The 18,416-nt window shown below is 42.3% G+C and overlaps 1 protein-coding gene and 1 long non-coding RNA gene across 2 annotated transcripts; one reads left to right on the plus strand and one right to left on the minus strand.

Annotated features, from left to right (window-relative positions):
* The first annotated feature begins 8 nt into the window (after nucleotides 1-8).
* Nucleotides 9-1,543, plus strand: LOC106016993 (uncharacterized). The gene is made up of 2 exons (XR_001190130.5): nucleotides 9-203; nucleotides 436-1,543. It is a non-coding gene; the product is annotated as an uncharacterized lncRNA (long non-coding RNA).
* Nucleotides 1,328-18,349, minus strand: MCM8 (minichromosome maintenance 8 homologous recombination repair factor). The gene is made up of 18 exons (XM_005019111.6): nucleotides 17,436-18,349; nucleotides 17,199-17,273; nucleotides 16,628-16,710; nucleotides 16,313-16,462; nucleotides 15,471-15,574; nucleotides 14,153-14,351; nucleotides 13,567-13,652; nucleotides 12,128-12,279; nucleotides 10,858-11,053; nucleotides 10,405-10,435; nucleotides 9,955-10,095; nucleotides 6,893-7,034; nucleotides 6,079-6,274; nucleotides 5,586-5,799; nucleotides 4,448-4,657; nucleotides 3,795-3,871; nucleotides 3,137-3,326; nucleotides 1,328-2,251 (listed from the first exon to the last, which is right to left on the minus strand). The coding sequence occupies exons 1-18, from the start codon at nucleotides 17,596-17,598 to the stop codon at nucleotides 2,159-2,161; spliced, it is 2,502 nt and encodes an 833-aa protein (XP_005019168.4). The 5' UTR covers nucleotides 17,599-18,349; the 3' UTR covers nucleotides 1,328-2,158.
* Between the last annotated feature and the right edge of the window lie 67 nt (nucleotides 18,350-18,416).

Here is an 18,416-nt window from a genome sequence, read left to right on the forward strand (position 1 = left end):
AGGGGAAAAGGGGAGGAAGGCCGGGGTTTGGTGGCGCTTTGCGGCCGCCCCCGCCGCTTTACGGCAAGCAGGGAGCCGCCCTACCTGAGGGAGGGAGGGGGCGGCCATGAGGGGGGAGCCTCACTGTACCCCCCGGGGTTTGGGGGGGGTTTATAGGGAGAGGTGCTCGGTGCGCTCCCAGACGTGTTTGCTTTGGCTCTAAGGTAACGAAGGAAAGTTTACTTTGTTAGCTCTTGTGAGGTGCTTGTCCCTGCCACCCTTCCCTACATAGAAGGGTTTTAACTCGTTGCTGGGCTCGGATCAGCCCCGATTAGAGCAGGACCCCCTGTGCTCACCCACCCTGATTACCTGTAATATTCAGCAACTGGTAAAAGAACTGAAAACCCTAAAACAGGAACCTGTCAGAGTAAGCTACTAATCTCTTTTTGCCCCCAGGGTGAAAGACAGGTGAGAAATGCAGTTTGCTTGCTCTCTGACCTCAATTACGAATCTGGCACACCAAGGTGGAGGCACCCCTCAGTGAGTGAAGGTAGATGATGTGGAGCTAGACCTGTGAACACCTTCCAGATGTGGAGATGACACGGAATGACACGGAATGGCTACACTGCCATGCAGAAGGACCCCAGCAAGGTGGAGTTGGGCTGACAGAACCCTGATGAAGCTGAGCAAAAAAACATAAAGTCCTGCAACTGGGAGGGAACAAGCCCAGGCAGCAGTACAGGCTGGGGCTGATCACCTGGAAGCACCTCAGCAGTGAAGGATCAAGCTCACCATGAGACAACAGAGCATCAGGGGCTGGGTTAAGCAAGTTTACTGGAGCAGGGAGAGGTAAAAATCCTCCTTACATCCAGGTGTGGGCTCCCCTGTCTGAGAGGAATGGACAGGAAAGAGTCCCTGCAAAGATGATGAAAGGAGTGGAGCTCATGTGATAATATAGGGACGGAGGACTGGAACTGCTGAGCCTGGAAAAGAAGGTTATGGGGGAGAATCTTAGTGTGTATCTATAGCAGATTGAGGGAACAAAGAAGAGGGAGTCAAACTTCCCACTAGTGCTGAAAGACAGGACAAGCGGAACTCCTGAGAGCAAGGCTAGGTGAGGCAGAATCCTGCCTCTGAAATCCCCATTCCGTGTTTTGTCTCTCATGGCCCCCTGCCCTAGGTTGTATTGCACAAAGTTCAAGAAAAGTCACTTACTGGAAAAGGTGAAATTGTGAAGACTACTTTCTTATACATCTTTATGTATTTAAACATCTTAGAAAGAGGAGGGGAGAAAACAGAAGCTTTAGCCACACATTGGTTCAGCTTTGTGTAAATATTTAAAAAAAAATTCAAGAATCTGCCCTTTTATTGGAGTAGACCATGATCGTGATATAATTGTACAGAGCACTTCGTGGAACAGACATCCTCCTGTGGCAGGAACAGAGTTAAACAGATACAACATGTATAACATGAATGCGTTATGAAATAACTGTTAATACCCACACCCCTGTTCACTGTTACTATAGCTCTTGAATAAATAACTCAATAAATTTAAACAAATTTATCAACGTATAAGTTTAATGAAAAAATAAAAATTCAATTCCTGTTTTACACATTAAATACCGTAAGGAGACTTTAAATTAGACTTGCACTGCAAATAAAATCTCGAAGACCAATAAATACAGACTTACAAATCAGAAAAAAAACAAATCAGTTTCAATAAGGTATCACCTTTTACTGCTATAAAGCTGCACTGGCTCAACATGATGGTTCCCAAATTTTGGGAAACTTTTCTACATATGAAATTCCTCAGATGACCTACAGTGCTAAAAACACAACTGACATTGTTTCCTCATGAAAGATTGCTTTTTTAAGACGGGTGGGTAGAACATCACTAAGTTTAGAAGCAACATTTGTTACTGCGATCATCTGGGCTAGCAGAGCTACACCTACAGGGTGAGTCCGGCAGCAGTATCACACCACAGTTCATCCCACGACAGCTTCAGCCAAGCCTGCTGGCGTTACCAGTTCCCAAACAAGAATCTTGCACCTGAAGTAAGCAACGGTTCATCAGCTTCTCCGGTAGGCTGCAATTCAGGATGTTTTATTGCTGTGTCCATCAGCCCGTTCCAGATATTTTAGTTGTGTCTCAAAGTTCAGAGACACACTGTGTGTCTCTTCACATAGTCTGAAGCTGATAAACTCTCAAGCCTTTTTTCAAAAGATAACCCTGATCATTTAGGGATTGAATAAAACTTTCAAAATCAAATACCTGGCGAAAAAAGACAAAGAAATATCAGGCTGAAAGTATTACATTTTATCTGGTACAAAGCAACATCAACAATTTAAAAGAATTGCAGTATTTACACATTACTTAGTGAACTATGCAGAGTAATGTATGTATTTATCCAAGTTCTGAAACAAACGGAAAATACAAGTACAATTTCTACAGTTCTCATTGATTTTGAAGTATTTATTCTATATCTAGAACATTGAATGGGCAAAAAAATATTGTAGGAAGGCAAAATTAGAATTAATTCAATTAACTACAAGTAACTAGTTGCTAAATGAATGTTCATTTGAGAAGAGTGGGCAATAACGCATCCTGAGGGCAGTAACATTCAGTCAGACAGGGATCACACCAAATCTCCTATGTACAGCCCACATGTGGACAAGTTTGGAACTGAAGTCATCTTCCCCAGCAGACCAGGGTAGGTCGACCACGTAAGAGAAGAACAGCATTACTGGCCACAAAAAGTTCCATACAAAGAAATTCCTGGTCACTACTTTTCACTTTAACACTCCAATTTCAAAACTTCTACATTGGCATTTAAAGCTTTTGACCATGAAACAAGAAGTAGAATTAACTATCAATATTTTTGTTTGGCTGAAGCCTCCCTCACAAGTACAGCATATAAACCTGTTACAGGATAAAATACATCTGTGGCCACACGTCCTACATGATATTCCTACCAAGTTACAGCATTCGGATGCTTGAAGCAGAACCAAAAACCCAAAGGGCACATCAGGGCCAGTGAAGGCCAAGCAGAAACCTCACTGCTCACAAATAGAACAGACACCACAACAGCCTAAACAAATAAATACACAAATAATTTTGGCTGCTCTTTTTGAAGAGATGCTTGATTTCCATACTTACTCGTATCTGTAGCTCCTTAGCAATCTGCCGAAGCTGTTGCAATTCAAAGAGGTTGTTGTAAGTTCTTTCCGCAATGCTGTTGAGGGCAGAAATAAATCTCTTTGCTTGGGACCGATTGCTCATCCCAGACCCATGCTGGGAACGTTCAAAGTCCAGTTTCCCAAACTCATCCGAGTAGGTTCCCAGCATGCTAAAACAAACATATGAATGGGAAGTAAGAGTAAAAATGCATGAAGTTCCTTCCTGAAACGTAACTGCTTGAGATGCTTTTATTCCTAGGGGATGACTTCCTGTCTAGGGAACGTAGATTAAGCATCTGCCCAAATCACTTTTAAACTTAAGTTGTTCAACAGCAACAATAGGCAGTGAGCACAGGAGACAAAAATTTCTGGCAGCACCTCATCTCTAAATTACTGTGCACTGATATTCCTGACTGCTTTGGTGACACAGCTCAGAAGTTGAAATGACAGTATTCAACTTTGGGCTGCTGTTGATTTTTAAACAAGTGTTAACAACTCTGAATGTTAGTACCAAGGGCCTAAACTCAGTAAAGTCTTTTCTTCACTCTGTTTGCCTGTCAGTGTTAAAAAAAATAAAATAAAATAAAAAGTCTTTGAATAACACCAAGATGCTTTATTTTTAAAGCACCGTGTATTACCTGTATTTCATTATTTCTATTACATCCTCAGCATCTTCCTTTGTACATTTCTCCCTTAATTCCAGCCTTGATCGTGCCTTAAAACAAAAACAACACAGAAAGGTATATTTAAGGTACTATACCTGATGTGAGGAAAGGCTACAACCCTGCCCCATGCACACAATGATACAACAAGCACAAGATTTAGGAGCACAGAGATTGAATCCTGTGGGCTCAGGCTCCGATGACAAGCCCTCTACTTTTTACAGCATTTCAATGTCACGTCCTTCAAACACACATTATCACCAGGTTAGAGTTTATTTGCTTTTTAATAGTGCATTCCTGAGAAGCAGCACAATAACACAAATAATGTTATTACGGCATGGTGTTATGGAAAGCAGGAACACTCTGAGTTCAAGATGGGCAGCAGCTTGTCCTTGCCTGCACCTACTTGCTCTCCTTTTAGAGGAGCATGACAGGTTTTATTTCTACCCCCTTAAGGGTGCTTTACCTCTTAAGAGGCTTTAAACAACAGTAGCTCTTAAGCATTTGTAAGTATCTTTTATCTTAAAAAAAAAAAAAAAAAAAAAGCTGTGAGAAAATATGGGATATTAGTATCAGTTTAGGAATAATCTTTTTGCTTTCAACCCTTAAGTACCGCAGCTTGAATTTACCTCGGTAAGTCGAATCAGTGACTCCAGCTGCCTCGTGGTGATCGGCGTGCTGTCTGCTCCTTGGTTCTGCTTCCGAAGCTCAAGGTAGAATTCCTGGAGGACCTGAGCAGCTTCTGGAGATAGCTTTGGGTGAACGTACTGCCGAGCATATCCGACGTACTTCCTCAGCAGCTGATGTGGAATGGCATCAAAGTTTTCTCCTGGTGAAATCTAACCCAATTACAAACAAAAGTCTTAGATGTCGGATTTTCTGTCAGAACCCTGTAAAATACAAGTTTTAAACATAAAAATTTCATCATCTAGGCTTTATCTGATGAAATCTTCATGAAGCTCTGAACATGGTGCCACATGTGAGCTGTGTTCTTTTAAAGACCCTACACCGTGTTAAGACAATGCCATTTCAGAACAAGGAGCAGCAGCTATTAATTTCCACTTGTTAGTGTCAAAGGTCACCTAGCTATGTCAAGAATTCTCTCAGAAAGGGAAAATACAATTTCCCAATTGTTGCAGTATACACCTCTATAGAAGTATAAGCCTTCACATTTCCCAGAGCGCAAGGGTTTAGCTCCCAGAGGGGTCTATTTCTCGGAGACCTGGCATTTAGCAATATCAGCCCTGAAACTAACCACTGAAATTTAGTAACAAAATATCAGTTCCTTCTCAAATTCCTCAATCTATCTCCGTCTGCAGATGTCCAAGTACTTGTCCAAGCACTTACACTGCTTTACTGAGATTCAGTATTTCACAGCATGTAATGTAAAATTATTACACCCAATCTAGTTCTGTAGCTCCTTACTGAAATCTAATACAGTAAATTCGATTTCACACAAAATACTTTCCCTCTACCCCAAATAAGAACAAACAGAAGGAAAAAAGCAACTCAGCTGTTAAACTCTTTCCATATGAATTGGCACAATTTTAGCAACTCCAGCATGGTGGATAGTGGCAGCTACAATAAATAAATAGCTATTTGCAGAAACTGGTGGCTGGGTCTTAATACTTCTTGAATTCAGAGCCAGTCGTGATGAGAAGAATGGGAGTAGGAGACGGAAGACGTCTAGCAGATTGAGGTTGCCAGGTCCCACTGCAAGAAGCACCACAGAAACAGGCACTGCAACGGTCACAGGACAAGTCCTACCTTGAGCCTTTCAAGCAGTGGCCGATCAGAAACAACTTCAAGAACAGAGCGATCCTGCAGGCTGGCACGACTCACAACGGCGCTGCTGCACGCTGCCTGCTTTCCAGCTCGGATAGCCATCACGTGCTCGGACAGCAAGTGATCATGATCTTCATTTGGGGTGTCCAGCAAAATGAAAACCAAATCAAATCTTGACAGCAAAGCACTCCCCATTCTAGAGTAAAGACAAGAAAACACCACACAATCCTTGTATTAATGTAGAAAAACAACAGCAACCCTGCTCTGCTTCAAAAATGTTTAGAGAATTGTGTTCTTTTCATTCAGGACAAAGCAAAACAGCAATTTCTCTCCTAAAACAACATGAAAACTTATTACAACAAGCTTGTGCTCAAGCTCAAGGAAACTAGAAGTCAATTAAACCCAACTGCAAGACTGCCTGAAGCACCTGCTCCCGAATTTGGATCATATAAGCAGCATTTCAGAAAGTGCTCACTTTAAGTTCTCAGACACCGTTTTAGCTTTGTTATAATGCCCTCCAACAGGGTTTGCTGCAGCAATGATAGATGTCCTGGCTGGCAAGCTGCAAACAATGCCAGCTTTGGCAAGGCTGATACTTTGCTGTTCCATGGCTTCCAGCAGAGCCTGGTGTTGGCTTCCCATCTTATCAAATTCATCTATTCCACAAATACCTGGAAACAAAACAGGACAAAGGCTTATTAGGGAACACATTAACTAAGGGACAAGTGTATGCCACATTCCAGTGCAACATCAGAACTCCACTCAGAGTCTGGGTACTGCAGATCTTGGACCAAGCCTCCATTTCAGCAAGGTCTGTTTCCATTCCAAGCTGCTGCAGCTGAATCATTACAAAGCTGGCTTGGCTTGCAGAGGCAGTGTCTTGGCTACTTATTAAGATGCCAAAACAAGCTGTTTGTAAAAGCAGAAATAAATGGCCAACCTCATAAGCAAGCCATTTTTCAAAAACAGTAAGACTCCAGTAGCTGCCCTTAAGTCAGAGATTTCTCACGAAGGAAATCCTAGTTCTTCACCACATGAAATAACACTGGTATGCAGATTGCAGAACTGAAGTTTTATACATATCCTAAGCCCTAAGAAAGCAGGAACCACTTCTGGAGAAGTCACTGGAGAAGCTCAGAACTTCCCAGATTGGGAAAGCCACTACCGTACTTCAGATTTACATCTTTAATCCCCAATTATGCAAGCACTGTAGTTAACAACTTCTGACCCAGCAGCACCTCCCACCACCATGTTTGTTCATACGAAACCTATGGCATTACAAACATTACCTTGATCTCCAAGCACTAAAGCACCAGCTTCCAAGGCAAAATCTCCCGAAGCACCATCTCTAGACAGTGTAACAGTCAGGCCAGAGCTGGTGGAAGTATTACCGCAAACATACACACCTCGAGGAGCAACGTTACACACTGCCTGGAATTAAGAAAAAAACACTTTTTTTCTCATAAGCCTTACTCTAGAGAAACAGTACAAAGCAAAACCAAATCTCTTTCTTTCCATTTAACATAGCCCAACAGTAAAGCTGTAACTCCTTGCAACCCAAAAGACATGTTTCTACACAGTTTTTGTCTCAATATTTGTACTTAGCCACACCTACTGTGTTATCAAAACTACTTGGACTTGGGGCTCAACACCTGCACCCAACGTGTGTGGAAATGCTTGGGAACATCCAATCCATCACAGAATTGCAGATACACAGTTTCTGTATTTTCAGGCCCCAGGGCTTATTTAGGCTAACAGCTTATCTGGCTGGCTAACACAAGCTGGTTGTGGGGGGAAGTATCATTTCTTCCACAACTACGGGATGAAGGAGAGGCCTCATCTCTGCCATGCCCCTAGTATCCAGAAAACAGCTTGGGCTTTGAAAGGACTGGCAAAAGACACGCATGTTGCGGTTAAGTTTGTTTAGAAAACAGTTATCATTAGAGATTTACTGGAAAAATTCAGTTACTGGTGCTTGTTCTATTCAAAAGATAACACCCAAAGCATATTTGCTCAGTACCAGGTAAGTGACAGGCACTGACAATTGAATTAAAAAACAAACAGAAGACAAGAACAAAACCAGCAAAACCCACCACAAACTGGTTCCTACACAGCTCTGTTCTTGTCCTTGTGATTTTTTTTTCTGTGGCAGTGATGATAGAAAGGAGGTTTGTCTCAGGGTCTTATCTGAGGAATACGCTAATGGCATTACTTAGTATTATGTGGGGGAAAAAAGCCAAAATCATTTATTATGTACCAGATATTCCCAATTTAGTGAAAAAAATCATTTATCAGGATGCTTGCACATACATCTGTCACTTTGGTTAAATTATATCAAGGCACATCTGTGGTGTAAATGCCTGAAGTAACTAGGAAAATAAAACTAACATTCACACTTTTAAGGAAAAGGTACAGCATTGAAGAGGCTTTCAGGGTAGGGCATAACTGCATTATCTGAGCATTCCCTAGGCTCCCAACCTTAGATGCTATCGCGCTGGGGAAACTTGGTGTGCTAGCTCTAAGGAACACCACGGAGCGTGGAGTGGAGTGGAGACACCACGGCTAGGCTCTGTAATCAGGTGGGGCCTCGATTGTTCTTGTGCACAAAGCTGCACTTTTTGCCACCCTAAGCCAAAGACCTGTCATGTTTTGACAAATGCTGTACCCTAGTGTTCTTTTTGCTCATTATAATATCATTATAATACCAAAACACACCTCCATCCCAAAAGCTACCCGCCTCCAAGGTGCGACCACCCCTCACTGAGCATGCGCTCTGAATTTCTCGGAGCCTATTACTTTAAACGGAGACGGGAAAACTTTACACCAATCATAACTAAGATATGCTTGACTAGAGCCACTCAAGCTCCACCTAAAAGATAGAAAATAATATAAATTGGCCCAAGAGAGAGGGGATGTTAGGGAAGATACCATCGTCAGGGGAGATACCATCCCAAGGACATACAACATCCTTAGGACCTCCTGACTCCTGGGATCAGTCGACGGGCTGAGCCTCTCTTCCCCCCCCATTGGGACGCCTTTGGGTGAGATCTGAATATTTGCTTATAAATCTCTATAGAGTCTTTGATCCTTTTAACGCGTTTATTTCTAGGCTGCGCACCTAGAACACCTAGAACACCTAGAACACCTAGAACACCTAGAACCCGCACCTAGAACCCGCACCTAGAACCCGCACCTAGAACCCGCACCTAGAACCCGCACCTAGAACACCTGTAACACCTGTGTATTTCATGCATACTAGCTTGCTTTTGCAGATAGTCACTATCACCGGCAATCCAAAAGAACCTGATTATCTGTTGCTGTAATAAACCATACTTGATTGCATTGTGATAGCTCTCATTAATGCAACTAGGGTGAGGGTGGTTATCCGTGATAGTTCAGTGTTCTGAATCTAACCAGACCCCCAGACGGTTAATGCATTGTTGGTGAATGTCTGAACGGACCCCCAGGTGGTTAATACGTTTTTGGTGAATGTCTGAGCGGACCCCCAGGTGGTTATTACGTTTTTGGTGAATGTCCGAACGGACCCCCAGTTTTGGTGAATGTCCGACTGGTTCAGTACTCTGAATCCAACTGGGCCCGTAACGGTTAATCAGCTACACCCCTTTAACGCAACAACATCTTAACATGACACATTCATGTTTAAAAAAATCTGAGTCTCTTTAATGAAGTAGAGAATACTGCAAGTCTAGGAAAATTCTGCCCCCCCTTTTGCTTCACAGTAACCACAGGAAAAGACATGGAACTTTAAAACCATTCCGTTTAAGATACATTCTGCTGTTAACTGGCTTTGCAGTCATGCAAAAAAAATGCCCACCAGGACTGAGATGCAAGCATAGGAACAGGTTCCTTCCCTGAAGAGCAGAGATCTGGGCCAGCCACACAGAAATAGGATAAGAGGAGGGAAATAAGCCTCACGGGAGGTGAACAGCATGGTGGTTCTAAAAATGCCCTTGTTTTATATGACAGTGGGATAGCTACATGAATAAAGTGAGACACCTCATCAAGAAGAGAAGTTGGTGAAAGGAGCTAGCAAGGGCAGGACAGCAACAACACGAAGTACTTTAAAGTCCACAGGCTTGACTGAGTATCTCTGCTTTGAAAATGTTTTAATGGGCTGGTTCTCTTCTGCACGGCTCTCTGGAAAGAATGGACTGCAGAAAAGCCATTTGGGTGCTATACACTACACCAGAGGCATGCTGTTTGAAGACACATCTCCAGCCCTGCGAAGAAACCTTTTGGTCTTCGTGCAGCTACCCTACAACGCTCAGAAGAAGGTAGCAAGTAATTACTGAAGAATACAATCATACAGTAGTAAGAAATCAACTCGTACTTGCAACATTTGACTTTTTCCTAATCCTGGATCTCCAACGACCAGAACATGTGGATCTCCTCGAACCGGGATTCTGTTCTTGTCATCAACAAACTTCTGACATCCTCCAAACAATGCCAGGGCCAAGCCTGCCTTTACAATCTGTAGGAGTACACACCAACATAGTCAGTATTCGGTCATTGTAATCAGTACTGACAGCTCCCCAGAACTGCTTGTAGTAACCCCTCTCTTCTGGATGGCTGAGCTTAAATCCCAAAAAAAAGTTGCAAAGGTATAAGGCTGCCACTTCCCTGTTAGTTCACGCACTGGAACAACACTGAAGAGTCACCCATAAATACAGCCCCTGCCCCTTCCCTCCACACCCGAGAAACTTTACAAATCCTGTAGGAGTTTACTGTGGCATAAACATTTCAGCCTGAAGTTGCAAAGTAGAGCTGGCAAACTGCTTACCTCATGGCCATAGATGGCAGGACAAAGGGAGCTGAAAAACAAAGCATACAGTGACATACAGAACAGAGATCTCACGGTACTACTAAATAATCACTTGTTCTCTCTCTCGTCCCAGAACACTTTTCTAAGTACAACATTTTTGCTTAGCTGTTGATGTAGTTTAAATGTAAAAACAGTACCATATTTCTCAAAAATTTTAGATAACCAGATATACTTGAAGCAACATGAAAAGTCTTTTGAGTTTGCACAACTGCAAAGGACTGTTTTCCTAGTGGTCACTGCACTGTTGTGATTTTTATCAAATAACTACCTACAAGCCTCCTTCTAAAGATTCTGCAGTTTTGTGTTCTTTGATTCCACTGGCAGGACCTGAGGGACAGCCCAGCTAGAGAAGCACTTCTCCATCTGAACTGAGGGTCTTTCACACCCAGTAATCACTGCCACACAACCTACTTCACAATGAGCCTGAAGAGATTTTCCTCAGCTTGGATTTCTTGAACAGCATAGAGGTCCTTAAGCGAAAACTCCATGAATGATCTCTGAAAAGTCTCATCATCAAAGTTCTTTATTTTTTGTCCTTTACTGTTGCTGACAGAATTCGCCTCAATGTACAGCAGGAACACACACTTGTCGTTCTTATTTTTAGAAGCTGTTAGAAAGATTGATAGACATTGAGGAAGAAGTTTTGCATTTTCAATACTGATGTTATTTACAAACGGCACAGGGCAATTCAGAAATATTTAGCAGACATATCTACAGCCTCTGTTTTGCATATTTAAGTAGTTGGACACCTGCTTTTTTACAAAAATTGATGCAAAGTGAGTAAAAGCTTCTAACTACGTTTGTTCTTTAAGTTCCTTGCATTTAGGTCTATAACACATTTTACTGGATTTGGGGGGAAATGCTGTGTGTTTATGCATTTTCTCCCAACATAAGAGAAGTCTTCCAGGAATTTTAAATTATATTACTCTAGGCAAGTAAAAGATCGTACACAAGATTTTCCCACTCAGTATTTACAGAAAAAAAATATTTACAGAGTGCAGGACAATTGAACATACATGTATACCTTAATAATTAAAGGTTTTCTGTATCCTCTAGAGAATGATAACTGAGCAGTGAATGCAGGCTCACAGTAAATCCCAACTGCAGTTCCCTGCAGTATGTTCATTCTATTACAGCTATGCACAACATGCTTCTTCTTTTTTGGGGAAAACAACAATTCTAAGATTTCTCTAGGGATATCTATACTGAAAAAGGTAATATGCCTTCACAGTTGTATGATGGCTTTTCTGTAACGTGAAGGAGGCATTGAAGCAAAAAGATTAAACAAATGATGAGCCTAGATGAGACTTCAGGAAATAAGGATGCCCCCCTTGCCATGTGAGCAGTTCAGAGAAGGCTTCACTATCAGCTGACTCACCATAAAACACCACATGTCAGGACTGGAACTTGAAGACTACAGTTAAATATAGACCAGTGGGTTGCAAAAGACAAACTCCCTCTATCAGTGGACATTTGAGACAGCACTCCCCTTGAGCAGTGAGGCAGATTGCCTTTTCAAAATGACACCTTGGTACGAAACTTTGGGAACTTCTTAAATACACTTAATGCTTTTACAACTTTGAGAGCTCAAATGAAAGAGGACAGCTGTTCATCCTGTTGGGAAATCACTAGAAAAAAAAAATAAAAACCACAAAAAAGTATTCCAAGATGTGTCTTTTACCTTCCTCAGTGCTCGACACCTTAACTATCCCTGTAATTGTGACCACATCTCCTGGCACGCAGCTGTCCACCAGATCTTGAACCAGTTCACATTCGATTGTGCGAGGGATTCGGCCTGCTTCTCGCTGATCATCTGACATGAGCTCCTGTACCCTGCAACACACGTGGTAAGCGCTCATTCCATGTGTTACGTTATGTGGTAACACCACGTGTTACAGATTCTGGCATAGAGAGAATGGCATACACTGAGAAGGGGGGCACCAGAAATGTCCTGATCAACACTAGAAACAGTGGTGCTGAACTTGAGAAACAGGCTTTTTCAACTCAGACTTAAGCAAACGGGCATATAACATACTAAAAACTCAAAAGACAGTAACAACCTACTCCTGAAATAATAATTGATGTGGACTTCAGATTTTCTAGCACTGGTGTGTTCATGTAGAAATATGTACGGTACGTGAAATAAGATGGACTTTATTTACAAAGTTAGGAGGTCAGACATGATAGCTCCAGTGAATGCTTAATTGGCATTTTAACCCTAGAAAATGCCACGAAGTTCCTCAGACCACAGCAAGAACAGCAGTGCGCTCTGTGTAGTTGCAAAAGGCCAGCAGCTAACAAGTTCTTTAAAAGGTTCAGATTTTGACTCTGCACATAGAGTCCTGAAAATTTTCCTAGAAGCTTAGCATAAAGCTTCTCTTAAGCTGTGATGAACAGCACCCTCTACAGCTACTCACAAGAATGTCAGTACTGTTTTTAATGAGTTCTAAATCACTTATTACGTAAAGTTCTTCAAAAAATACACTTGGATGACATTTGGCATAGTAAGACTTGACACCGAGCACATGAACTTACAGAATCTGAACACAACCAGAGGAAAGTAGTAAGAGTTCTGTTTCTGCTCAGGTAAGCTTAGTGCTTACCTGCAGTAAGCTAACAGGATGAACAAAACACAGAGCAAACTCTCCCGAATGTGTATTATGGGACAGGAGCAGCATGGTCACAGTACAGCAGAACCAAGGAAACTATAAGAAACATTCAGTTCATTCAAGTCAAGTGTCACAGCTGACAAATAATTTAACAGGGCTTTCCTAACTGACTTTCAGTTCATTAAAAGGAATTATTAAATATTAGATGTAATAAACTAAATAAAATGATGTAAATAAACTAAAAATATTGTAGAAAGTCTACAAAGAGCACAAACTTAATATTTCTCTAAGAACTCATGTTAGGAGGAATTCCCAAGAAACTATTACATTGTTCAGGGTTCATATACAAAGTACACTATTTCTGTGATAAAACAACTGCTTTGTAACAATCTTTGAAGAGTGCTTACTGCAAAAGAGTAAGGAGATTAAAATGACACAATGTAACATAAAATGAGCTATCCTGTTGCTTTTTGACTACTGTGTTAACACAGAGGAGGGAAGAGATGCTTACTTCACAGACTGCCAGTCCACTGTTGTGGTTAAAGGAGAGCTTCTGTCGGGTGTGAATGACCGGCCACGGCACTCAGGTACAAGGCACTGTAAAAAAATTAATTCTAATTCATTCTTAGTTGTTGCTTTTTTAATAGCAGTTTTAAAATGCCTTTTTATTTTTCAGAAAAAAAGCAAGACAACAATATCGATTATCACAATTTAAGGAAAAAAATCATTAAAGTAATGCTACAGGCTAACACATAATTAACAAAGAGCTATCAAGCACAGACAGCTGATCCTTGGCTCAGTTAGAGCAAACACAGGTAATTTGTATGATCCCCTGATTCATGGGAGTTTCTCCAAACTGTTTTTGTTTCAGTAGTATACACTTTTTTCAAGGTTATGCACTAATTCAAAGCTGTATGGTAAGTTTTTCTGGTTTTGTTTTTTAAATGTGTCACATTTTTAGGCTAGCTTTAAATATCAGAACTAATTCCCCTTTCACCACCCTTTCTCATCCTTCAGTGCCCACTGGTGTTGCCGTTTTTCAAATCCCCACAGAAATGCAAGAGGGAGAAGTATGAGCTCGGGCAATTCTAACTTACCTTCGTTGGAAGCGTGTATTTTCCATCAGGCAGAGGAATGCTCTGAACATCTCCGCACGTGCCACAGACGAAGGCGAGCTTCGTGCACAGAGGTTTAATGTTGCTGACGCGCACAATGGTACCCCGCAAGGCGATGTACTTCCCATAGCAGTTGGCCCGGACGTTTTTCAGCTGAGTTAGAGGGTCGTAGTTGTACACCCTACACAGAAGTTAGCATTTGAATCCTTACCAGCACTTAGAATCCCTGCCAGCTGTACATTTTGTTTGTATAGTGACACCTGGAAACAACCAAGACTACCAAAATCACAGAAAATACTTAATAATAATCATGTATAACTGCCTTTGAATTATTCCCAGTTAAGAGCAGGGTTTAGACTTGTGACAAAAGAATCAAAGACTCATGTCTGTGTTCCAAAAGATGCCTTTTTCATCTACAGGTTTTCCGAAACACAGTTCAGTACCTAATTAAAAGGGTGCAGTTTTATAGCAACAAAGTTTAAGAATATATCAGAGTCTGTCAAACTCCCCGATTAATTTGACCTGCTGTGTTAAAACCTGTGCTGGAACCAGCAGAAAAAAAATAAATCAAACTCAAATAGAGCTAATACCCCCAGTCTCCCTCAGAATCCCGAGGTCTGAGACTATTTTCTGAAGAGGAAAGTGTTTTATTAGGAAACCAACAGAAATCACATTTTCACGCTGATAATAGCAATTAAGATTCTTGGATGTATATGCTTTTTCAAAAATTAGTGTAATTTCAGTTCCTTCATTTCAAGTTAAAGGTTAAATAATTAGAAACATTCTGGAAGATTCCTATCAGCAACCCTTTAATAGATGTAAGCTAAAATGAAAGAACAAATCTTCCTCTACCACTGTCAAAATACAGGGAGTAATAAATATTGCTCACTATAGTTTAGGTACACACCAAATCAACTCCTTTTTGAAGGCAAGCCTTTTTTACTTACCAAAAGGCTAGATTCTTTTGAATCCTTTCCTAATTTCTCTAGTAAACAGCAGAAATATAACTGTACTGCTGTTTTTAATGAACACGTGTTTCACAGAATAGTTGCTCTACATGTAAATTACTTCTCTATGTATAAACTGTGTCTTCAGCTTATAAGCAGGTTTCTTTTTGCCTTCCCCAGGACAGCTTAGCTTCTGTCATTGCAAAGGTAAAAATGTAGACTGTTCTGGAAATATCTTCACAGGGGCAACTCTCTCTATTAAATAAGCCTTCAGCACCATGGATGGACATTGATGATCACTACAGAAGAGGCAAAAGGCTCTTCCTGAAAACAAAACACTCAACGTCTATTACCTGGCATGAATGAGAGGCACATTTATTACAGCTTCTCCATCAAGTGGCAATCCTTCCTGCACCTGCAGCTCCGCAGCATGCCTTTCAAGGTCCTTTGTTAGCACCTAGACAGAAGAGCACAAACTTCATATTCCTTACAACACAGGTTCAACTGGCTACCGTTCGGTTACTGTCAGACCCGTTGAAGTCTGAAGAGCTCTCTGCTGTCCAGCAACCCCCACTAAACAGCATTTCCCTGCTTCTGAACAGCTCTAAGATTCATCTTAAAAAGAATTTAAGATTGTATTTCTTGAATTATAAAGTGAGTGTTTACAATAGTCTTCAATCTTGGTCAATGCATGGAGTTTTGTCTGACAAAAGCACCTGAGAATTTGCCTTTCAACAAGCAGTGAAATGCTCCTTTAAGAGACCCTGAACAGAGCCAGGAATTCTTGCACCCGCTCATCACTCACCCATCAGGCATGGCTCTTCTGTGTGAGGTCAGATAACTAGCACAAGTAACTCACAGCCCATTGATAAAAACAGGAATTAGAAGTCACTGACGTATCTGTTAGAACTACATTTAGTTTTAGCCAACTGCTTTGACTACGACTAAGCAAAAGACACTAAAACCAACGAATTTTCAGATCAGGATTTTGCAGACCATACAGAAATAGTGTAGCGATAGAAGTTATTGAGTTTTGATTGAACAAAAGATTTCCGTAAGACAGAAAAAAAATATAGAAAATATAGAAAATATATAGAAAATATAGAAATTTGTTTTTATATCATAATTGCCTTAAAGTCCCCCAGATTCTTTTCATTATGAGGGGTGTGCTCACATATTAGAGCTTCACATTTACCTGGTGAATTGCTAGACCCATACACTGCAATGTTTTCTGAGGCATATCCCGTAACTCAGCAGATACATTTGGTATTGATTTAGTTAATTCTTTATCTTCTATCATGTCCTTATAATCCACAAGGATACTTCCTTTTCTTTCTATTTCATCCTGCAAAACATTTAAAATTACCATATACACTTCAAAATATAAACACAATACATCCAAATCATGTCATAAACGTTTCACATCTGTGATGTAGATTATCTTTGATAGAGAAAATAAAATTATCTAACGTCACTGCATCAACAATGTATATAAACAGACATATTTTACCTTATCATAAAGGTCAATGCGTTGCATGAAAAATTTTTCAAAGGCTTGAGTCTTCAGGACGAAAGGAGACTTGTCAGCATAAGCTAATCAGAAACATGCTATGTTAATAATTGACAGAAAGAATTATTTCAATTTCACAAAATACAGAAAACAGCAATTTTTGTTCCCTTCTTTTTCTGCGTTCCAGAACTGAGGAAGATGACTGATCTCTACAGTCCCACAGTAACGTCTTGTTACAAGGTGTGTTATAAGAGAGCTGTCTGTAGGATGACCAAGGTCAAGCACACAGGGGCAGGAAAAGCTCCACAGAGACACAAAGATTCCAGCCTTTGACAGACCGCATGCTATAATGTACCTAACTGAGCAATTTAAGAAAGATCCTATTTTACACTATTTAAGATTTCTTTCCAATGTTTGAAGTCCAGAGATTACAGCGTGCTACAAGACTGAAACCTGTGTCACCAGAACGTGACACAAATGCTTTCTCTTCCACTTATCCCCTCTACTTATAACCCACTACAGAGAAAACGGAATAAGATATTTGCTGTATGTAATTTTGGTCTAAAAATACCTTCAGAAAAGTAAAGTTTCCAGCCCTTATATGGAATAAATTGGTCCAATGTTGACTGAACTAGTCGAGATGTTACTGAAAGAGATGGAAATTGGGATTAGAGCAATGTGGACACTAAAACTTGGCAAATTTTATTGTCAGTGATACTTTAAAGCAGCAGAAGGCAAGCAGTGCCATTGCCCAGCACACAAGCGGGCCACAAGAGGTTGCCCAGAAGACAGGGAAGAGCCAGCTCACCAGGTTGGGGCATTCTCTTCCAATCTGCCTTTTGTCCTCCTTGTCCTCCTCGTCCTCGCCATCCTCCTCGCCATCCTCCTCTCCACCCACCTCTCCATCCACCTCGCCACCCCTGGAAGCCTCTCCCCCGGGCAGCCCCCCTTCCCCTGACATCCGCACTCATTTTTCTGTAGGGGCATCAGCTCAGGGCAGTGACGATGGACAGAAAACTTACAAATTATTGCTACTGGGGGCAAGAACTCGGGAGGGGGGGAAGATCCTCCAAGCCTCGGGCTCCCCCTCTAAGACACAGGAGGACTCCCTCAAGCCCTGAGGGACCTGCTCAAGATTTGGGGCCACCGTTAGAGGCCTTGGGGACCCCTCCAGGCCTTAAGGCCTCACTTATAGGATTTGGGGTCCCCCTTCCAAGCCCTGAGGGACCCACTCAAGATTTGGGACCACCATTAGAGGCCTTGGGGCCCCCTCCAGGCCTTAAGACCCCACTTATAGGATTTGGGGTCCCTCTCCCAGTCCCGGGATCCCCCTTCCAAGCCTCTGAGTCCCCCCCCAAGCCTAGAGGGACCTGCTCAAGGTTCAAAGTCCCCACTCCAGGCCTTGGGGTCCCCCTTGTCAGATTGAGGATCCTCCTCCCAGCCCCGGAGGCCCCCTTCCAAGCCCTGAGGGACCTGCTCAAGGCTTGAGGTCCCCCCTCCACCCCTTGCCACCCCCGTTTGAGGCCCTGGGGCCCCCCTCAAGGCCTTGGGGTCCCACTTGCAGGACCTGGGGTCCCCCTTCCAAGTCTTCGGGTTCCCCTCCGAACCCCAGGAGGATCCGGGGGGACCCTTCAAGCCCCGAGGGGTCCCTCCCGCGGCCTGCCCCTCTCAGCCCTCACGGAGCGACCCCCCACCGCCTCCGCTCCCCTCAGGAGCCCGCCCGCTTTGGCGCCCAACCGCCACTTCCGGCCGTGCCGCCAATCCCCGCGGAGCGCGCGGCGGCCCCGCC

Source organism: Anas platyrhynchos, chromosome 3 (assembly GCF_047663525.1).
Source record: "Anas platyrhynchos isolate ZD024472 breed Pekin duck chromosome 3, IASCAAS_PekinDuck_T2T, whole genome shotgun sequence".
NCBI classification, from domain to species: Eukaryota; Metazoa; Chordata; class Aves; order Anseriformes; family Anatidae; genus Anas; species Anas platyrhynchos.

Coding starts and splice junctions, on each gene's coding strand:
- MCM8 (XM_005019111.6), bottom strand. CDS start 17,598: ATGAGTGCGGATGTCAGGGGAAGGGGGGCTGCCCGGGGGAGAGGCTTC. Junction 14,352..15,470: donor GTGCCTCTCATTCATGCCAG/GTAATAGACGTT, acceptor ACTTCTGTGTAG/GGTGTACAACTACGACCCTC. Junction 2,252..3,136: donor CTAAGGAGCTACAGATACGA/GTAAGTATGGAA, acceptor TTTTTTCGCCAG/GTATTTGATTTTGAAAGTTT.